Source organism: Varroa destructor, unplaced genomic scaffold (genome assembly GCF_002443255.2).
Source record: "Varroa destructor unplaced genomic scaffold, Vdes_3.0 BEIS01000007.1, whole genome shotgun sequence".
Classification (NCBI taxonomy): domain Eukaryota; kingdom Metazoa; phylum Arthropoda; class Arachnida; order Mesostigmata; family Varroidae; genus Varroa; species Varroa destructor.
Genome location: NW_019211460.1, coordinates 38,355,257 through 38,373,669, shown reverse-complemented (window position 1 = coordinate 38,373,669; position 18,413 = coordinate 38,355,257). Strand labels below are relative to the sequence as shown.

General features: G+C 39.5%; 1 protein-coding gene across 6 annotated transcripts in view; it reads left to right on the top strand.

Annotated features, from left to right (window-relative positions):
• LOC111254980 (sphingomyelin phosphodiesterase) overlaps positions 1-10,287 on the top strand; it is a 38,089-nt gene extending 27,802 nt beyond the window's left edge. For 5 of the 6 annotated variants that reach the window (XM_022816508.2, XM_086975416.1, XM_086975417.1 and 2 more), the window contains 4 exons: positions 2,976-3,176; positions 6,231-6,565; positions 7,714-7,896; positions 8,128-10,287. In XM_022816508.2, the coding sequence (XP_022672243.1) occupies positions 2,976-3,176; positions 6,231-6,565; positions 7,714-7,896; positions 8,128-8,244 (836 nt within the window). In that variant the 3' untranslated portion in view covers positions 8,245-10,287. Of the gene's footprint in view, positions 1-2,975; positions 3,177-6,230; positions 6,566-6,937; positions 7,528-7,713; positions 7,897-8,127 lie in introns of those variants that run through there. The other variant, XR_015317481.1, reaches the window with a different exon arrangement.
• The last annotated feature ends 8,126 nt before the right edge of the window (positions 10,288-18,413 follow it).

The following is an 18,413-nucleotide window of genomic DNA, read 5'->3' as shown; positions in this document are numbered from 1 at the left end:
GCCTATCTTTCTACCCAGGGTCCTGGTTGTCGTCTTCTCACTATCTATACCAGTCTTTACCAAATCGATTTTATCGCTATGTTCCTAATATTCCTTAATTCGCTTTTGGATCCAGGAGTTTCATTGATAGTGAGACCATGCTCTTCAAATACTTGGTCATTTCCATCTCGGATAGGCAATGCGCAAACAATGTGTTTATATGCCCTTCGTGCCGTTCATTGCATGTATGTCATGCGTTAACTCACTGCTGTCTACTGATTGAATGAAGGGCTACACTGTAGTAAAATGGCACTGGAACCCTGTCTCGCAGGAATCAATCTTCCATTGTAAAACACACAGTCCTTACATCTATCCTTCCTACATAACGATAGTTTATCGGAGTCCGTTTTCGGTCACGGCAACAATCGGGATACACGGAGGTTCCTCAGAAAAACAGCCTTCTCTTCGTTCACTCCTTCGACGGTGAACACACGTGAAGAAGTTGGTTATATTTGCAAGTGAAATCTGGACAATTTTCTGCTCCTTTGAAGTTCTCCAGGCTTTTCTTAACGGAAGGGCTAATATTACACATGATTTAATTATAAATGTATGAAGAGAAATGCAAGTATAATCTAACGGTATATATATAATATGAAATGACGAGTCATAGCTTGGACAATATTATCACACATGTTGGCCCTACATAGCTCGCGTTCTCCGCTCGTAAACTACAATAAATTGCCCTTGTCAAAATCAAAGCTTCGCCTATTGTGTAACACGTTGTCCATTGACGCGGTCTTCAGCTTGACGTACCTTCAGGCGATTTTTCAGGGTGGAGGTCAAAATGCCCTTCTTAGTTATATCGTTTTCCTCACAAGTCAGCGCCATTACTTCTCAGCATCGTAGCATAGCGGATTATTTGATTTCTACAATATAAACCCTCGTACGACAAATGTTAAATCTGGAGTTTACATGCTCGCTATGGAGACACTAAGAACACGACAAATTTGCAAAGGCGCCAATGAAAGAAACTTACGTCCGGCTGAGTTTTCGTAATCGTAGGCTGTTACTGCCCTTTGCGTAAGCAAGTTTCGACTTGTTCTCTTTCTGTAATCTGTTTCTAGTTAATGTATCGGCGTCTAGATAGCAGTCATCATCGTCGTTAATGTCGTATTTACAGTGTGTACGTTAAACGATAGAGAGTGACATATTATACGCGTAGACAGACTGGCGGTGCGGAGGACATCGTCTTCGTAGGTGAAATATAAGGACACATTGACGACGATCCGAGAGCAACACACACAGTGTTAGCGGCTTGAGTCTCCAGAGCACAAGTTACGCAGCAAGGTAGGCCACACTGGTCTAATGAGAAGTGACTTGTAGTTCGTAAGCCGACATAAAATGAGGGTTTGGCATTGATAGTCACGGTGGCTGGGTCGCTATAACGAGCATGTCCTCTGACACTTGAGCAGTAGACCGCATCGGACGTGAGTTGAATCCACGCGACGAGCACCGGGCTAGAATGGTAAATAAGCCTCTACCGGACGAGAAAGAGAACTCTGACGGGGGATAGCCCGGACAAACCAGCAGGCGCCTTCCTCTGAGCTTGCCAGAACACTCTTTGGTAACCGACCGTTATCATCTAGACTTACAGCAATGACGTCGAGGACAACATATCCTTGGGAGGCGGCGGTGCAGGACAACAAAAGCGGGCTCTCTATGCACCTCGAAAGCGTAGAAGAGAGTCGTGAAGAGTTAAACCAACAAAAAAAGCCGACAGCTACTCGCTCGCCCGATACCAATGATCTCTACTAACGAAACTGGTGAAGAACGGCGTTGTCAGTACTTTCGAGAAGCTCAAAGTACTATAGAACTGATGATGGTCTGGATAGAAGAGGTTTAAAGAAAAAAAAGGCACTTTGTTCTTTTTTTTATTTTCCCCTTGGACCACTGTTTCGTCTTGCTCGGCGTCGGTGTTCTTCGTTTCGTATTTCCTTCTATATAAAAAAAGGACAATGAACGCGCTCGAAGGACATAAACTTTCGGATGTGGCTGCAGTAAGTCTCTTAGGTAACGACGTTCAGTACGGTTACCTACTACCAGTGCACAAATTAAAATAAAAAAAAAGTAACCTCTCTGTAGAAATTGGAACAAGTTTATCGTTCAGGGGCTATATGAAATTTGTGACTGTTGAATCGTGGTGCTATTCTAGGTATTATTACCGAGAGAAACCAGTGAAAATTATACTACACACATGTATCCTGATGGTACATGATTATTTTAAATTTCTTTAAAATGACATACACCTGAAATGTGTTTTTCTGAGAAATCAACATGTCACAAATCTGAATATATTGCTCGAGGGATCATATCAATGGGGACCATTACACAATCTTCTCATAATAAATAAAGTTTTCAGCATGAATGAAGTTCGAGTACGCACACATACTCGCGACTACAGGTGCACGTACAGACCTTAGTTCATTTCAACAGCTGCATCGCTCGTATAAAGGTGTATATATCTATTAGTACACATTTTATACATTGTACACATTGCAATCGTCAACATTGCTTCCAACGAAAGCTTCCACTGTTATATGTATCTATTATCTTTCAATTTGTTAGAAGCATCTCTAGGGATTTTCATCTGAATGAAACCTGTAACTATCAGTGGAAAGCGTGAATTCAATTTATACGTAAACAGCCTAAACTCTAGTATTCGCCATTGGCCTGTCTGTCTTTCCGGCTGTTTCGTGATGGTAGTGGGAAGAATCAAGTCAAAGTGGTATATTGTCCCTGGCTGAGAGTCAGAGAAAAAGCACTCTCGGACAAATAAATAATACTAGCAACTTTGCCGGGAAAACACTGGAAGTTCATAAAATCATACAACTGACCTATAGAGCAGTCAGCAATCTATTATCCAATACTAAGCTGGCAGCGATTTTGAGTGGGAAAAATATTTTTATCTAACGTTTGTACTTGGCTTTTGTTCACAGGTCGTTTCTCAGTAACATGGCTCTATGAATCGCTAGCCGATGTCTGGTCACATTACATCCCTGAACAAAACCTCAAAACATTTCGAAAAGGAGGATTCTATAGCTATGATCTCAGTTCTACCCTGAGGGTCATATCCCTTAATATGAATTACTGTAATACTTACAACTGGTGGCTTCTGATTAACTCTACGGATCCCACAGGTGCGTATACGCGTCCGGTTTTCAGACCACGCTCGAACCCACTAGCGACATCAATGAGTGTTATTATGATAATACTTGCCTGAAAGAGCGCCATTTTTGTCGTATTGTACTTTGCTGAACAAAAAAAACATGACCAGCTTCGGCTGAAGACTAGTCGAACTCCTGATCAGTCTGCAGATCGAGACTAATTGTCACCGATGTGCAATTCAGTAGTAATACACGCATCTTCGCATATTTGTATCTTGATCAGTATACGATATAGTGCCAGGAGCGTTCACACTTGTTCCAAGCATACCAATGCTGAAGATATCTTCTTTTAATAAACACTCCACTGGCGGACAAACAGTTGGGCCGGGAAAACAAGAATAACACTCTCGGCAACACTCAAATGTCTATTTCGCCAATGCGTCCGCCAACAGAGCAGTCTAATGCAAGAACAATATTATGGGTAGTTTCTCGTTTATTATATCACCAATACTGCTATGCAATGAAGTTTCTATTAAGAATTTATTGAATTATATCACTTTTTGCATCGGTCATCGGATAAACTCTTGATGAAAAGATCTCGCAAACGCTTGCTTCTTATCACTTCCGCCATACCTTCCTAGACAGGTGATTTCGTAGTCTGTCCTTGATTGCAACTGAACGGCCATATACCTTCAGTTACCCACGCTGTCGCAGCCAACGACGATGCGGCGCTGTTCTGCCGACGTTTCTAATGCCACCGGCTAAAAATGAGAATTACATAGACGGAAAATGAATGGTGGACGTACGATAGTTGTTGCCTGAATTGTTACTAGGCTTAATGAGAGCGCATTGCGTGCTGTTTTCCGATTTAGGTCTATTTGACTACTCGCGTCTTGTTTGGACAGAAGCGACGAAACTCGGATAGAAGCGAATTGCACTATTCCTTCTATTTTTTTCTTCGCTGTTTGGTCGTTTGTACTCTCTCAAAACTTCATGCCATCCTGTTGAAGAGGCCTCAAATAGTAATTCATTTAAACAACCCATGTCTCGCCGCATTGGGACAATTGACGCTGAACTGGGCAGAAACTAAATGATTATAGTATCAGTAAGCTAACTGGAGCATTACTTTGCCGTCCAGCTAGCCAGCCAGCCAGCCAGCCAGCCAGCCAGCCAGCTAGCTAACTAGCTAGCTAGCTAGCTAGAGCTTACTTTTTATTATTATGACATCATCAATTCACCCAGAGCAAAAGTGCGTTATTTTTTTCCACTAAGGAGAAAACAGTTTCTCAAATGCTTATTGGCTCTGTTTCTGTGACATTCGTCCCGACTATTTACGGCACAGTTCATAGTATTACTTTGTTCTCTTCCAGCTTTTAGAGACCCCTCTTTTAGAACCCCTCTCTGTTCACAGCGCCCTATTGTCGAAACGATTTTCTCATATATGCTTAGGTATACGTTAAGCGGTCCACTTACATACATGGATATGTAGCGGACGATCGTTTGCCAGTAAAAACGCGTTATGACACATTTACAAACATTTTGAGATTATGTAGGAGCCGAACGATCACAGAAGTCTATGATTGCGTCCTGTATCACCATATATACTGAGCTTAACGTTAGATTATGCAAAACAATGAGTCGGCGTAAACTTATATCACAGTCTATATTTGCTATTCTGTTTGAATTCTAAACCCTAACCAAGATTTGGCTCAACTAGCAGGTATTCATTCACTTACTTCTATCCTTTTTCTTCAACTTACCTAATTCATGCGGCTGCATTTGAGTCTTCCACATAAAATTACTTTAACCTTGTGCTAGACTCATTGAAGTGTTTCAAAAAAATAGCCATTAATGTTTGCTCGCGCCTTCTCTTATAGATGAACATCATCTGTTCGATCTAATGGATCGAGTAATGGAGGTTAGGGTAGACGAGACGCGAGTTTTGCTGATCCTTCATAAGTCATCAAACACAGAGAACATTCCCATTTCGCCCCAGGGTCGTCATAAATCATTTATTGCAATAGTAACCATAATCGAACCCAGCAGAAACCATTCCTTATCAGTGTAATTATTCGGTAAACTTTGTACTAGCTTCATGGTATTGACGAGCTCAAAAGCAGATTGCAGAGTTTTTCGTTTGAGTCTGAAAAACGTTGAAGATACACAAGAAATGGCCCGATACTGAGTAATTTAAGCAGGCAAATGAACTGAGAATTAACGATAGGTTTAGAGGTTATTTCGGTCGGTCCTGTAACGCTTTGCTGAGGAAGATAAGAAAAAAAAAACTGTTTAATTATAGAGATCAGGCTGGAGATAAGTTTCCCTGATCAGCAATAGTTGATTTATAACTGCCGCTGATGCGCTCGTTGTTAACCCGATCTTTTTCCACCCTCTGTGGCCATATTCGAATCACTTCTCTTGCCTAGGATAATTATCCTGAAAATATCCTAAAACGTATTTATATTAATACAAAGATGATTATTTTGACTTTTTAAATATTCACCTAAAACACTTGTGCCAATGATACCTGTAATTACATTAATCGTACATTGAGACCAATAGACAAAACTGAGCGAGACTGCGCCTTCATTGAAATGATACAGTCAAAGACGTGCACGTTACTTTGACAAGCGGTGGCACACTGGTTATCCAGCAAACGCTTTAGGCGATCTTTCTCGTTGCAAGAAGATTTGATTGGCACCAGTCTAGTGTCTAGAAAGAATTAGTATGGACACACTTGATGCTGGATTTAATCTGAAAAAGCAGATCTCTACATTTTGACGTGACGTCTGTGTTCCGTCTTCGTCTACCCCCAGGGGTTCAATTTTCATGGGGATGTTGACAAAGCAAACCTGCTGATTTCCTCAGGAGATTGCTATACTTCACATGGAAATCGTTACGCTTACAAAGTGTATAATAGAGCATACGCCAACGAATTTATCGCTATCGGGCTATTTTTCGAATGTAAACTGTTTGTGCTAGCACTACATACTTACTGATATGATGATACGTTATAAATTACCATGAAATTCATAACTCGGCTGCAATTTCGAAACTAAGATTATATATGTTCGGAATACCTTACAGACCAATTAAAATGGCTCACAAACCAGCTGCAGGAATGTGAGGATAAAGGCATTAAAGTTCATGTGATGGGACACATCCCGCCTGGCCAAAGCGACTGCCTTTCGGTGTGGAGCCGAAATTTCAACGATATCGTCAACCGCTACGAGAATACGATTGCAGGACACTTTTACGGTCATACCCATTTTGATGAATTTGCCATTTTCTTTGACAAAGAAAACACAACGAGGCCCTTTGCAACGGCCTATGTGGCTCCCTCGATTACTACGTTTTACTCCGGTAAACCAACTTTCCGGGTCTATGATGTTGATGGCATCTACGACAACTCTACTTACCAGGTAGTCAAAGCCCAAGCTTTTCCAGTAAAAACAAATGATAACATAACGATGCATCATCACCTGAAAACTGCAGTGGCAAACAATCTGAGGAATTTTATTGAAATTGGTTGCAAGAGTATAACATCGTTAGCTGTGAAGGCATAAAAATGACATAATCAGCGTCTAAAAGCCCTCAAGACTAATAGTTGAGGCTCAGTTTAGGAGATGGCGAACTTACGAAGTACTTGTTCGCCAAATTCGACGAAAGCTACCACGCAAATGCAAACCTTCTTGTTTGGAAGCGTTACTAAAATTAAATGAATGAAACTTAAGAAATTTATTTGATTAAAGAATCTAGTTCTTTTGTTTTTGATCATTTCGTATTGCATTCAGATTTCCTCAAATGAAACCACTGAAGTCAGTGCAGGTGGGAACGAGACTGAAAGAAATCTTTACATAGATGGTCATCGCCTATGGCGACAAAGTACTTGGTCGCTATAGAAAACATAGCTCGACCAGCTGCATAGAATGGATTCAATATAGAATGTAAAAAAATCAAAAACCAACAATCGACTCTGCCACAATTACTAACACAGAATAGTAAATGGAAATTGCTTAAGGGGCCCCCCACAGACCCAACATAGACGCAGCTGGCAAAGTGTGCAGGATCGAAGCATGCATAAACGCAAGTTCACAATGCAACGACAGTCAGTCTGCGAGCAAACTATTTTGCCCAATGAAATTCCCCGCCAATTTTCTTTTTTCCTTCCGATGGCCTGTTTTTTCAACTATGCTCCAGCCTGTCTACATACCTTTGTCTGTACATCATCATCATTTTGAAGATGAGAGAACACCATAACAACGGAACCAAAGGCAGATGCTATCAATATTATTATTCCGAACGACCAGTCAACTTCATAATGATCAGTGCGCTATTCATTGCAATATCCCTAAAACTGTAGCAAGATGATGACTCAGTCCAGGTACGGTGACGAAAAGCTAAATACTAGAAAACGTTGTATATAAATATTCTATGTGCAATTCTTGCATGAATCCGGTATTGAATGTTTTCACTCGAATGTGCTATAATTTAATTTACTCCTAGCTATAATTAGTTGGACTATTGCATATTACGACTTGTTAAGGCCTATAACACAATTCCATTGTAGGTTCTGGACATCGAGACTCACTCAATGAATCTGGAAGAGGCTAACCGTCATCCCACTGACATGTATTCTCCAACGTGGGACGTCATTCCATCCATCAAGCAGCACTACAAACTAGACTCATTGCGACCCGAAGCATGGGCGAAGTACGTTGAGCGTATTAGAGTAGATGAAGGCGCGTTCAAGGTACGTTAGCGGTCTTCAGCATCTGCAATTATCTCAGGCAATATATCTTGATATCCCGTAAGTAGTAAATGAATCCTTTCCTCTTTCCAATGTATTTCGTCACTCTTTAAACTGGTGCATATATATAAACACACATATAAACACAAGGATTCAGACGCAGCATGTGACTCGTTCCTCGGGTCATCAGTAATTGAGTCACATTACTTACACTATAATATCTATGATCAAAAGGACTTTTTCGCCATGTACATGAAGCAGCTGCCAAATATAACCTACACCGAGGAGGATCGTAAGATGCTTCTTTGCCGACTACTTAGAACCAGATCGGAGATGCCGTGTCAACCCTAACCTGTACGTTTCGTGTCTTACGTCTGGTGTCGCCGTTAAGCCCATCCTAAACCTTCAAAGGGTTTTCGTTTGATGATAACCACCACGCGGAATTTCGAAAAAAATGAAAGAAACTAATACTGTCATGCAGTAGCTTATCTAGTATTTTGTGTATAAGTAACCATACAACATGTTACATATATATATATATATATATATATATATATATATATAGTATAGTATAGTATAGTTAGCATATAAACTAAAAAATATTACATTAATAAAAGTACGAAAATAATAATAATGCTACCAAATACATAACGACAATTATTCTGTCATTTGAACTACAAAAAATCCTTACAAATTTACTTCTTGTATGAACCATTTTACCGGAACAGTTTCACTATTTCTTTACCTTTTACAAATAGAAATGTATAGCCACAATGTTTAAAAAAGGTTCTTATTCTTTTACGGTACTTGTGGCTAAACAACAACCGAAACAACATATTTTTTCTTGTCAAACGAAGCTGGCTCATATGCCTCCCTCGTTAAAAGAAATTATAATTCCGCCGTATTTATTTGAAGTAAAAAATAGTCTTCATTTGTCGTTAAAACTAGGTAAAAAACCACAATTTCAGAAAGCTGTTATTCTCTGTTATACCACCATTTTTACGACGGTAACTATATAGGGTTGCGTTGACATTCTTGACCGTCTGCTGCGGAACAAAGGTACGAGAAGTCTTTTGCCCACAATCGAAGGACTTTGTGAGCTTTGTGAGCCATATTATCTCGCAAGTTGCGAAGCGCTATTTCAGTATTTTTGTACGCTACGCGATAATGTTTTTGAGAGCAGCCCGAGCCTTAAGCTAAACATGGTCGCCTGTTAATAGGCATTAAAAATATGATTTGCCGTTCACTTTAGAATTTACTAGATCAGGGGGTCATAGCTTCAAGTCCCACCAACTACATATACTACACAAAATGTGAATCAAGAAGTAATTTTTACACCGTAAAAACAGGAAAAAAATCGGATAGGTTTAATTTTACGCTTATTGCAAATTCTTTCAACCGTTTATACGTCATGTCAGCATTAATTCCATGACCTCACGAATACGGCGTTTCACCTCATGTATTGTTTTTGTCGCTATTTGAAGCACATTGTCCTTTATCTCACACTGACTCATGAGCGTACATCGAAACGGGTCAAATTATCGGGTCCTAGTGACCACTTGATATTAAGCACCGGGAACATTGTTTTGAGCAAACTGATTGCTTTATGTGGCAAATTGCCCCATCCTGCTAAATCCCATGCACACCAATGCTCTCATTTCATTCCATAGAAAAATGTACCCTTTAATAGGTTGATCACGACGTCACGTTAAGGGTGCTGAATCACAGTTTCGTACCATAGCGATATTTTGACTTGTTCCTTCGATTCATGGTCTCTCTCTCAGTTACCCTTATCTGCATGGAGCTCGGCTCGCTCAAGGCAAGCACTTCAGTGCTGACTTCGTTAGTAAGAAATGTCGTCCGTATTTATTTCGATACTAAATTTTTATGAAAAACTATCGCTGCCATCCAAATTGTAGCGTTTATATTGGATCGTTTACAATACTATAACTCTATAGGGTGTTACTCGTTGTGCCTTTAGAAAAACGAGGGGAGGAATACTTAGATTTAGCCTATTCTACATGTATATATATATTATATTTACTTTTTTTGCGTTGGTTTTGGCACAAACTAACAGATAAAAACCACTGGTTGATAGATGAAGATAAAAACTAGACAAATTAACGAGTTATATTTCTCTCTACAGAGATAGTATGTCCTCAAATACAATTCACTAGGGTGAAAAATACGGATATCAATGTTTCAAGTTTCTACAGCAGATCACGGATCTGTGAGGTATATTCTAATATACCTCACAGATGGCCCAGTAGTTTTCCAGATTTCGCTACCCAACATCAGATTTATATATTATCGAAATATTTCATTACGGACATTGTATAACAATGTACGCTTTTCGTTTAATAAAATTCCAGGTATCATCAGAAAGTCATAGTAGGACGCGAATTTCTCATTTTGAATAATGCTAGGGTTGATTTGACTAGTAACACATTGGTTAGCAAATCATTAAGAAGGTAAATATAAATTATAGTACGCTCATAATTCTTACAACTTCTAAAAAATAGACAACTTCCGTTAGAAAACCTAGTAACTAACCCGACGGTCCATTATAAGTATCTTGTGCGGGTACAGTATGGCAAAAAGATGTACGTCGAAATTCCGTAAGTTTTTCCCCACTATCAAATTCTACGTTAAATTCATCTATAATGATATTGATTTACGACACGGGTAGTGATATTTAGGTGCAGGGTTTAGCTAACCGTCGTTGTGAAACGGGGTCAAAAACGTTTGTAGTTTAATGCATTGTACATAATAAATACCGCGTGCTTTAGAGGGTCTTTTTTTTTTTCTCTCTCTCTGCGCAGGGTGTTTTCTGCAAAGCGGTCGGGCTCTAATGGCCTCTCTATGTTGCAGGTCTTATACCTAGTATGAGCGTTAGGTATCCTATTAGATAGTTGGCTTCGAGGACGAAACGGGAATGAGTCAGTGGCCGGGTTCAAATCGGAGTGTCCAAGCTATCACGGGGATGGTCTCTGGCGATATGAAAGCGCTAGAACAGATGCTCTCATGAACCTCATCCATAACGATCGACTTCGCCCCAGAATATATAAATATTTTTGATGCATACATTACGTAACATAAATACTGTACATATATTTTAGTAGTAGACTTTCAAATGGCTGAATGCAAATAAGTGATTATCAAGTGAATATACCGTATTCAAATAAACAATACGTGAAAAAAATATGTTATAAACAAATGCAGGCGACGGCAGGGTAAAAAAAAAACTCCGAGAACTAAGGTGGATAAATTTACCCGAACCCTCCGATACAATGACCCTTTCGTTTAAACACAAGTACACCTTGGCTTTTGGTTACACACTACAATTGCTTATATAAATGATTTATAGAGAACTCTTCAGACACGTAAAACAGCCATTATTTGCTTCGCCTTCCTCAGAGCTATAATTATCGTAATGTGCTTTATTTTTATCTCTGTATTTCCTTCTTATTAGCAGCTGTTAATCTATTCTTTTTGAATTCATGCTGATATGTTTTGTTGTAAAAATCATACAGAGGCCAATGTAAGTGTCAAGTCTCGTGACAAAATTTCGATTCAAACAATGCCCCCAATAAGTCACATTCGTCATTGATGGGCATTTTTTATATGGGCGGTTCGGTACCCATAAACAAAGCGTATAATTATAAGCCTTAAAGGAATGATATGAACGCACGATAACGTAAGATAAAAAGCTCTTTATGCATGGACATACACTTAAAGCACAGCCACGGTGTTTAGACAGTCTAGGTGTTTTTGTTATCTATTCGTCATTATAAATTTTTTCGTAGACTAAATGCGAGCAAGCATTTTCCCCTTTTGAGTCTAAGTGCAACGTTTATCTTAAGGGGCCACTAATATGCTGACTACTTCATCACTTCAGTAATATTATCTTACGACTATTCCGGCGAAGCATATATCCGAAAAATGGGCGTTTGATGAAAAGTACATTCTGTTGTGTGTAACCCATGGATATTATGTTTAAGGATAGCTTATGTACCCGTTATAACCAAACAGAAAAAGTAAAGTAGGTTAATTAGTTATTTAGGACTAAAACATTTCTGCATTCAAACACAAATCAATATTTATTGGCTTTATCTATAGCTTTTCTAAAAGCGCGCTTTTTTTTTGTCAAATGAAAGTTCATTTTAATTATTCAGATCCACTCGATCTCTTTTTTTTTTTGCGTTTACTAGCAATTAAACGCAAACAGCTCCCGCTCGAGGAGCGGTTAAATGAAAAAAATCATTCTAAATAATGTTTGCGTTACTAATTGAGGCAGCTGAACATTGAGACAAGTTCTTATGGCCGCTTTGAAATTTTCCAAGCGAAAGTAAAATGAAACGTGTTGTTTGTCAGCTAACAGTAATAGCAGGATCCCCTTTTACCACTAGCATCGGTAATCAGAATGAGAATCTAGACGAATCACATACGAAAAACCAACATATGGCACAAGTCTGATCCAAGTCACCCGCGGGAAATGTTCCTGGCTGATGCTGCGGGGTATAGATTTTGTCCCGCTATGGGCGCGATGAAAGAAGATATTTATCTGTAATTTTTATAGACGCAGGGTCAAAAATGTTCAAAGCCTTATTTTGCTTCGTTTAGACTTGCCTGACAGAGGGGTGGTTAAAGGAAAGCAGATATTCTGTTGTACACACAATCTGTGTGGAAAGCACAATCTGATTATCTATGTTTTATGAACTTGTGTTTAAGTGACTAACAATCTTCAGTGCCTTAATGGTTGAAACTTTTCCTAGCCATCTTATCGTGCAGATGCATGAGAATTCTGCTATACATTTTAACATACGTTCTATGATCCTCTAAAAAGTCGCTGGCTCCGCGGATGAACCCGAGCATGGCTTATGACGAAGAAACTTCGACTCGGTGGTAAAGACCACTAAACACCTGGACCGTTCTTTTAATTCGTCCTGGTAGCCAGCTGACTTAATGCCCAGTTACGATAATCTCGTTACCTCAATGCCTTTCGCATCTACAAATTGCCGGTATAAGATGTCACAACAAAAACATATATTGGATATAACAATTGCTTTAATATAGTATTACTTGTCTCAATTACATGTTGCTATTCCTCGTCAACGATAATGAACGTTATTGCGAAGTTGCCTTATAAATTGTCTTCTCGCTAGTCGCGCGACGAGGTACAATCACTATGATTTAACATAGCAAGCCTTTAGGCAAGCAGTAGGCTCCTTTTTTTCTTTAACTTTCCTCTGTACCTTTAAAATTCATTATATAGGCAATAATTGATATAAAAGTTGTTCTGAAAATGAAAACATTGAACAGACATTCAATTTATACTAGGTTTTCGATACTTTGATCTCCTACGCGTTCTAGTTATACGTGTGATTCGGTCGTTCCGTTCTGTTGCATAACTGTTATCAGAGGTTCATGTCGGTAAGATCTTCCGATGTCAATGTCCTGACTGAATGGTAGCTTTAGAGAAAAAAGTTTTTCCAATCTACCCTGACGCGGTTTCTGTTTAGCAAACGCTTCTTCTCAACAAATATTTTGGGCTTGGTTCATTTTCTTTATTCTGTTCCGGTTATATTTATTCCCATTTTTGGGAAAAATTAACTGCTTCACAGAAAAGTCCACAACATACCTCGCATCAGTGCCTTCTAGTTTGTACTTAAATACGAATTAACAAGCTCATCGACTCGCAGAACTGCAACTCTTCAACTACTTGCCTAATCTAATTGAAATTATGTGTATATATTTCCTTTAACACATTTGTCTGTTTACGATAGTCTAGGGGTATTTGTTGCGGTGGAAATTTCACATGCCTTATACAGTAACGATCGAATGCCCTCACAACCTGAACCCTAACAAACGTCGTCAAATCTGTCATGGAAACAACATAACCGGTTCGATAGCTAAAAACACTTTGTGTACCCTTTACCGTTGATCTTTTCTTAAAATCAAAAAAACGTTACAGGCATCAACACTGGTAAATGTACTTGGATCTTTTCAATACCTTGTCTAGTGGGGTCCGTCAACGTTTTTGGTCGTTTCGTCAAAAAATGCTTTCACCGCTGTTGTGCTTTCGAGCATAGTCTTCCAAGCTCTGACTCTGCTCAGTTTTGTGACCCAAACAATTTAGTTCGCACTATTCTAGAAATTCGAATGAATTTGTCGCATTAAAACAGAACGCAAGCTGGGTCATTTCGCAACGCAGTTCCCCAAAATAAAAGAAATATCCGGGTAATGGCGCGTCACATTGGTCCGGCGGAGGACCCAGACATTCTGGGGCAGATACTGCAGAGATGTTATTATAGAATTAGATAATTGTTGTTACGTATCCTGAAAATTCTTTTCTTAAATACACATGGTTAACATTTGGCAACATTTTGTTTCTTGCAAACTTTTTTTAAGTGGCGTTCAACTAACTGCCTTCTGCTCAACAGTAGTATATATCTACTTGAAAATTAAAGATGCATTGAAATAAATAAAACGATATAAATTAACATATATTTATGCTGTGTAAACCGTTTTATATTTTTAACCATATTTGTCATAAACATGCGCTTTCTTAACGTACACCGGGGACATTAAACGCGTAACCTACAATTTACATCAGTGTTCCCAGTTTTACGTTCAGTATCGCCGTTAAGCCTTGCCCCAGACGGGTGTGTCTCAGCACAAATCATTCATTCAAAAAACATACGCCTCCAAACCTAGGCCACTTCCTGCCTCTCTAGGCTTAATAGACGTGATATCTCGAGAGGCAACGTATCTGCCTGCTGATCCTCTGAGCACGTTGTGGTCTAGATTCGAACCGGAGCGTGTGCACAATGCGTTTCGTATTGGGAGCCAGCCGCCTAGTGGAAACCTAACGGTGATTCCAGACGTGTAAAACCCAAAACACGCAAAGGCGCAAAAGACGAATGCGCCGTCATTGCACGATCATGTCAATTGCAGGAAACCGCAGTGCAAAGACCTCCAGCTACGTGATATCGTACATCAAAGGTATACAAGGTTACAAAACAATTTTTTAACCTCAACAATAACGGAACTATTTTGCTTCGATTCTTAGGTATAGTTAATGAGTAGATTAAATAAGTAAGGGGTCTTATGGTATAAATATTATACCTCGCTAACTATTAAAATTCTACTTTCTTATCAAATGATTAAACGATCGATTATATCTTTTTAAGAAACTGCGAAATGGACCAAATATTAGCTATACAATAAGTATTGCGACAGCCGCCCTAAACTAACCTCACCTCTCTATTAAAACTAAATTAAGACCATTAAGAGAATTTTGCAAAAATCAGATGAGAGCAAGATCTGGCATTCCATTAAAATTAGCTATAAAAGTTTCCTCAAGCTTCACCTGATAACTAGAGATGTGTGTTGTATGGTGTTGCCATAATGGAGGATGACGCCATTTCGGTTCCACGGTTCCTGTTGAATCTTGTTAATGACTTCTTATAATCTTTTTCGTTGTTGGCGTGTTAGGCGTGTTCTTTTCAATACTACTAAACACACAGAATCGGTGCGATCTTTGCCACGAATTGTAGAGCTCAATCCCTGCTGTGGCTATCCTTTTGGAGTATTATAGTCGTATGTTACTTACGTTTTGTCACCGAAGATCAACCGCCTCCGAAGTAGCCTGATTCTTTTGTCAAGTTTTATAAGTAGAAACGTAATCGGGTAAACCCTTCCACATCACCCCGTGTGCCACTCAAGCATCGAGCTTCTTTTTTGTGCCAGTTTCCTTCAAGTGGTTTAAAATTGTCTGGTGGCGAATGCTTAACTTATTGGCGATATCGTGGCTGCTTATCGTGCCGGTTTTAGTTAACTTTTATCAACTTCTTTCGTAAATGGTCGATTACGACAAGGAATGGAAAAATAAAAACTATGTTCTAGCTCTTTCTTCCGGTAATGAATCTTGATCATATACAGCATACCTTTCCCTATGCATCTTTGCCTATAAAATATAGCAATTTTTTTTTCTGGAAACTTCACTAATATTCAAGCCGCCCTATCTTGCGTTTGCACGAAAACGTTCCAACACATCCACTACTGTTGAATCTCAGCTTCTAAACGACACCAGCTGCTCGTGTCACTTCATTCATGTGTTTTTAAAGTTTTTACTTTCGAAAAACGATCAATGCTAATTTCGACAAACCAATATATATTACAAAATGCGTTCATCTGAATATTATATCCGGGAATAATAGTCATAAATTATTAAGGCAGAGCGTAAGATGATGGAAAACTATATTGATTTATGCTTTTTGTACATTCTATCGTGTACGTGCAAGCAGTCTCAAAGGAGCTTGCACGTAGTAATAATTACTATGTATTCAATGTTATTAAAATTGACTCTATTCTGGCACTCGTTGGAAGTAATCCTCAATTAAATGGTTGTATCGACCTATTTATAGTAGTAGCATCATTAATTAATTCTTTTTAGGCTAAAGATTGAGCTGGCAAGTTTTAGCTATTGTTGGCTCCGTGCCAGCAAATATTTTACCAACTTTATAACTATATTAAACTGATGTATTTTATGTTGAAACGTCAAAACAGCAAACCTAGTTGCTTAGCTTCGCTGGGCTGTATTTGGAGAAAGGTTGCGGTCGCGTGATATGCCTTCATGCAGAAACTTAATTTCAAGTTCCCCTGATAATCTGGTGACGTATTTCGGAGCAACTTGACATGAAACTCTAGAACCATATTTTGAAATGTGGTTTGCATAGAACATGGTTTGCGTAGAAACTGCTTTTAACAACATCCTTTACACGGCTTGTAAAATCTTCACGTTGCGAAATTTGTTGGTATAATTTGATAAACTATAGATTTCATCAAGAAGATTACAGGATCCAGACAGTTCTACATGATCTAAAACAAAGCTGGCACAAAGATGTTAACTTGATGATCGTAAGGGATAACGCATGGATTGCGAAAGCAGATATGACTCGCCCAGATAGCGACCTCCTGTTGAATGATCGACTACAGGAAACAGCCAGTTAGTCAATGTCTGATGCGGGTCTGTTCTCCATGGAGAAGTATAACATGCCTACGTATATTTAGGGACAGCACGGACTAGCTAGTAGGAATTAAGGGATCGAGTGTCACAGATAAACTGGAAATATTCGGCTAAGATGGAAAAGGGGAAAATCGAAACGAAATTCCCACCGAACAGGAAGCCAAGTTACGTCTTGACATAAAAGCCCCAAGAGGTTGAACAAATAGTTACTGCAGCGCACGATCAGCAAATACTGCATCTCTGTAATGGAGATGTTCACAACAGTCTGTAAGTCCGCGATGACTTCCGCACAGCTCATGGTCGACAGACAAAAGCTTAAAATTTAATTTAAGACAGCGGTAGAAGCCAGAAAACGTTATAAGAGCGACGGCAAGATTTTCACGGGGGCTTTGAAGGGTTTCAACGAAGAAAACTCAACTGACTGCACCAAACACGAACTGACCTGAACAAGGAAATTAAGCGGAATAAGGAAAGAGGTCTTAAGGGCTCATTGAAAATGAGAAAGAAAGCCATCAAAAACGAAAAAAATAGGAAGCAATGAGGGTCTAGGTGACTAATGAGTTGAGTACTAAACGAGGTTATACAGGCAAGTGGAGGAATAGAGCGACAACAGGATCCCTATGTATATTCTCGGACACTGTAAAACACCTGCTAGCCAGCTATCCTGAAACCTTCAGACAGGTTACCATCGCACAAAAAAATGGACGAAATGAAGTGCTTGTGAAAAGGCTGGTGTACCGCTTTGACCATGGAATTGACGCATTGCTCCATTTGGGACCAACCTTGCAGAAGTATCGTCTCCGACGTAGTGCTCAGACGGGTTTTGCCGAACAGAGTGATCACAGTGGTTCATGTAAACGATCCAACGTTGGAGAGCGCTCCCTCTGAAGTAATTTTGCCACACTACAGAGCAAAGCGGACCTAGTGCTACACAATGTAAATAGCTCTATCAGCACGTACCAGTTTAAACCAGCACCTAAGAAGGCAAACGGTATACTACTTATTAGACAAACTCGCAGAGAGGCTCAGTAAACTGAACTCGGGGGGTGAGAGGCTGGGTGGAAGAAGGAGGAAATTAGTTTCCTCAGTGGCTTTGTCAACCGTTCCCTTCTGGGAGAAAAGCTATAGAATAAAAAGAATCGAAGGGAAACGCAACGGTTGCTCCCTCTCCGAATAAGTAGCGCATTTCGAACCGCTACGACCTTTGCTGTGAGTGCTGTTGTACATCATGGTCGAGGGACGGGATAGATGTTTATGGATCAGACGCTTCGCATGATAGATTAGGGATAGCATATTTACTAGTTAATCTTAGCTAATTTTGTTAACACGTTGTCATCTGGACTTGAATCTGGGCATAGGTACACTTTTTTCCGTGTTAGGACCCAGCCATCTGATGGAATGCCTAACGGCGACACCGAGCGTAAAGTTTAAAACATAGAAAGATCAGACGCCTGCTCGAAATAAGGCTAGGCAAAACACTTTTGAAATG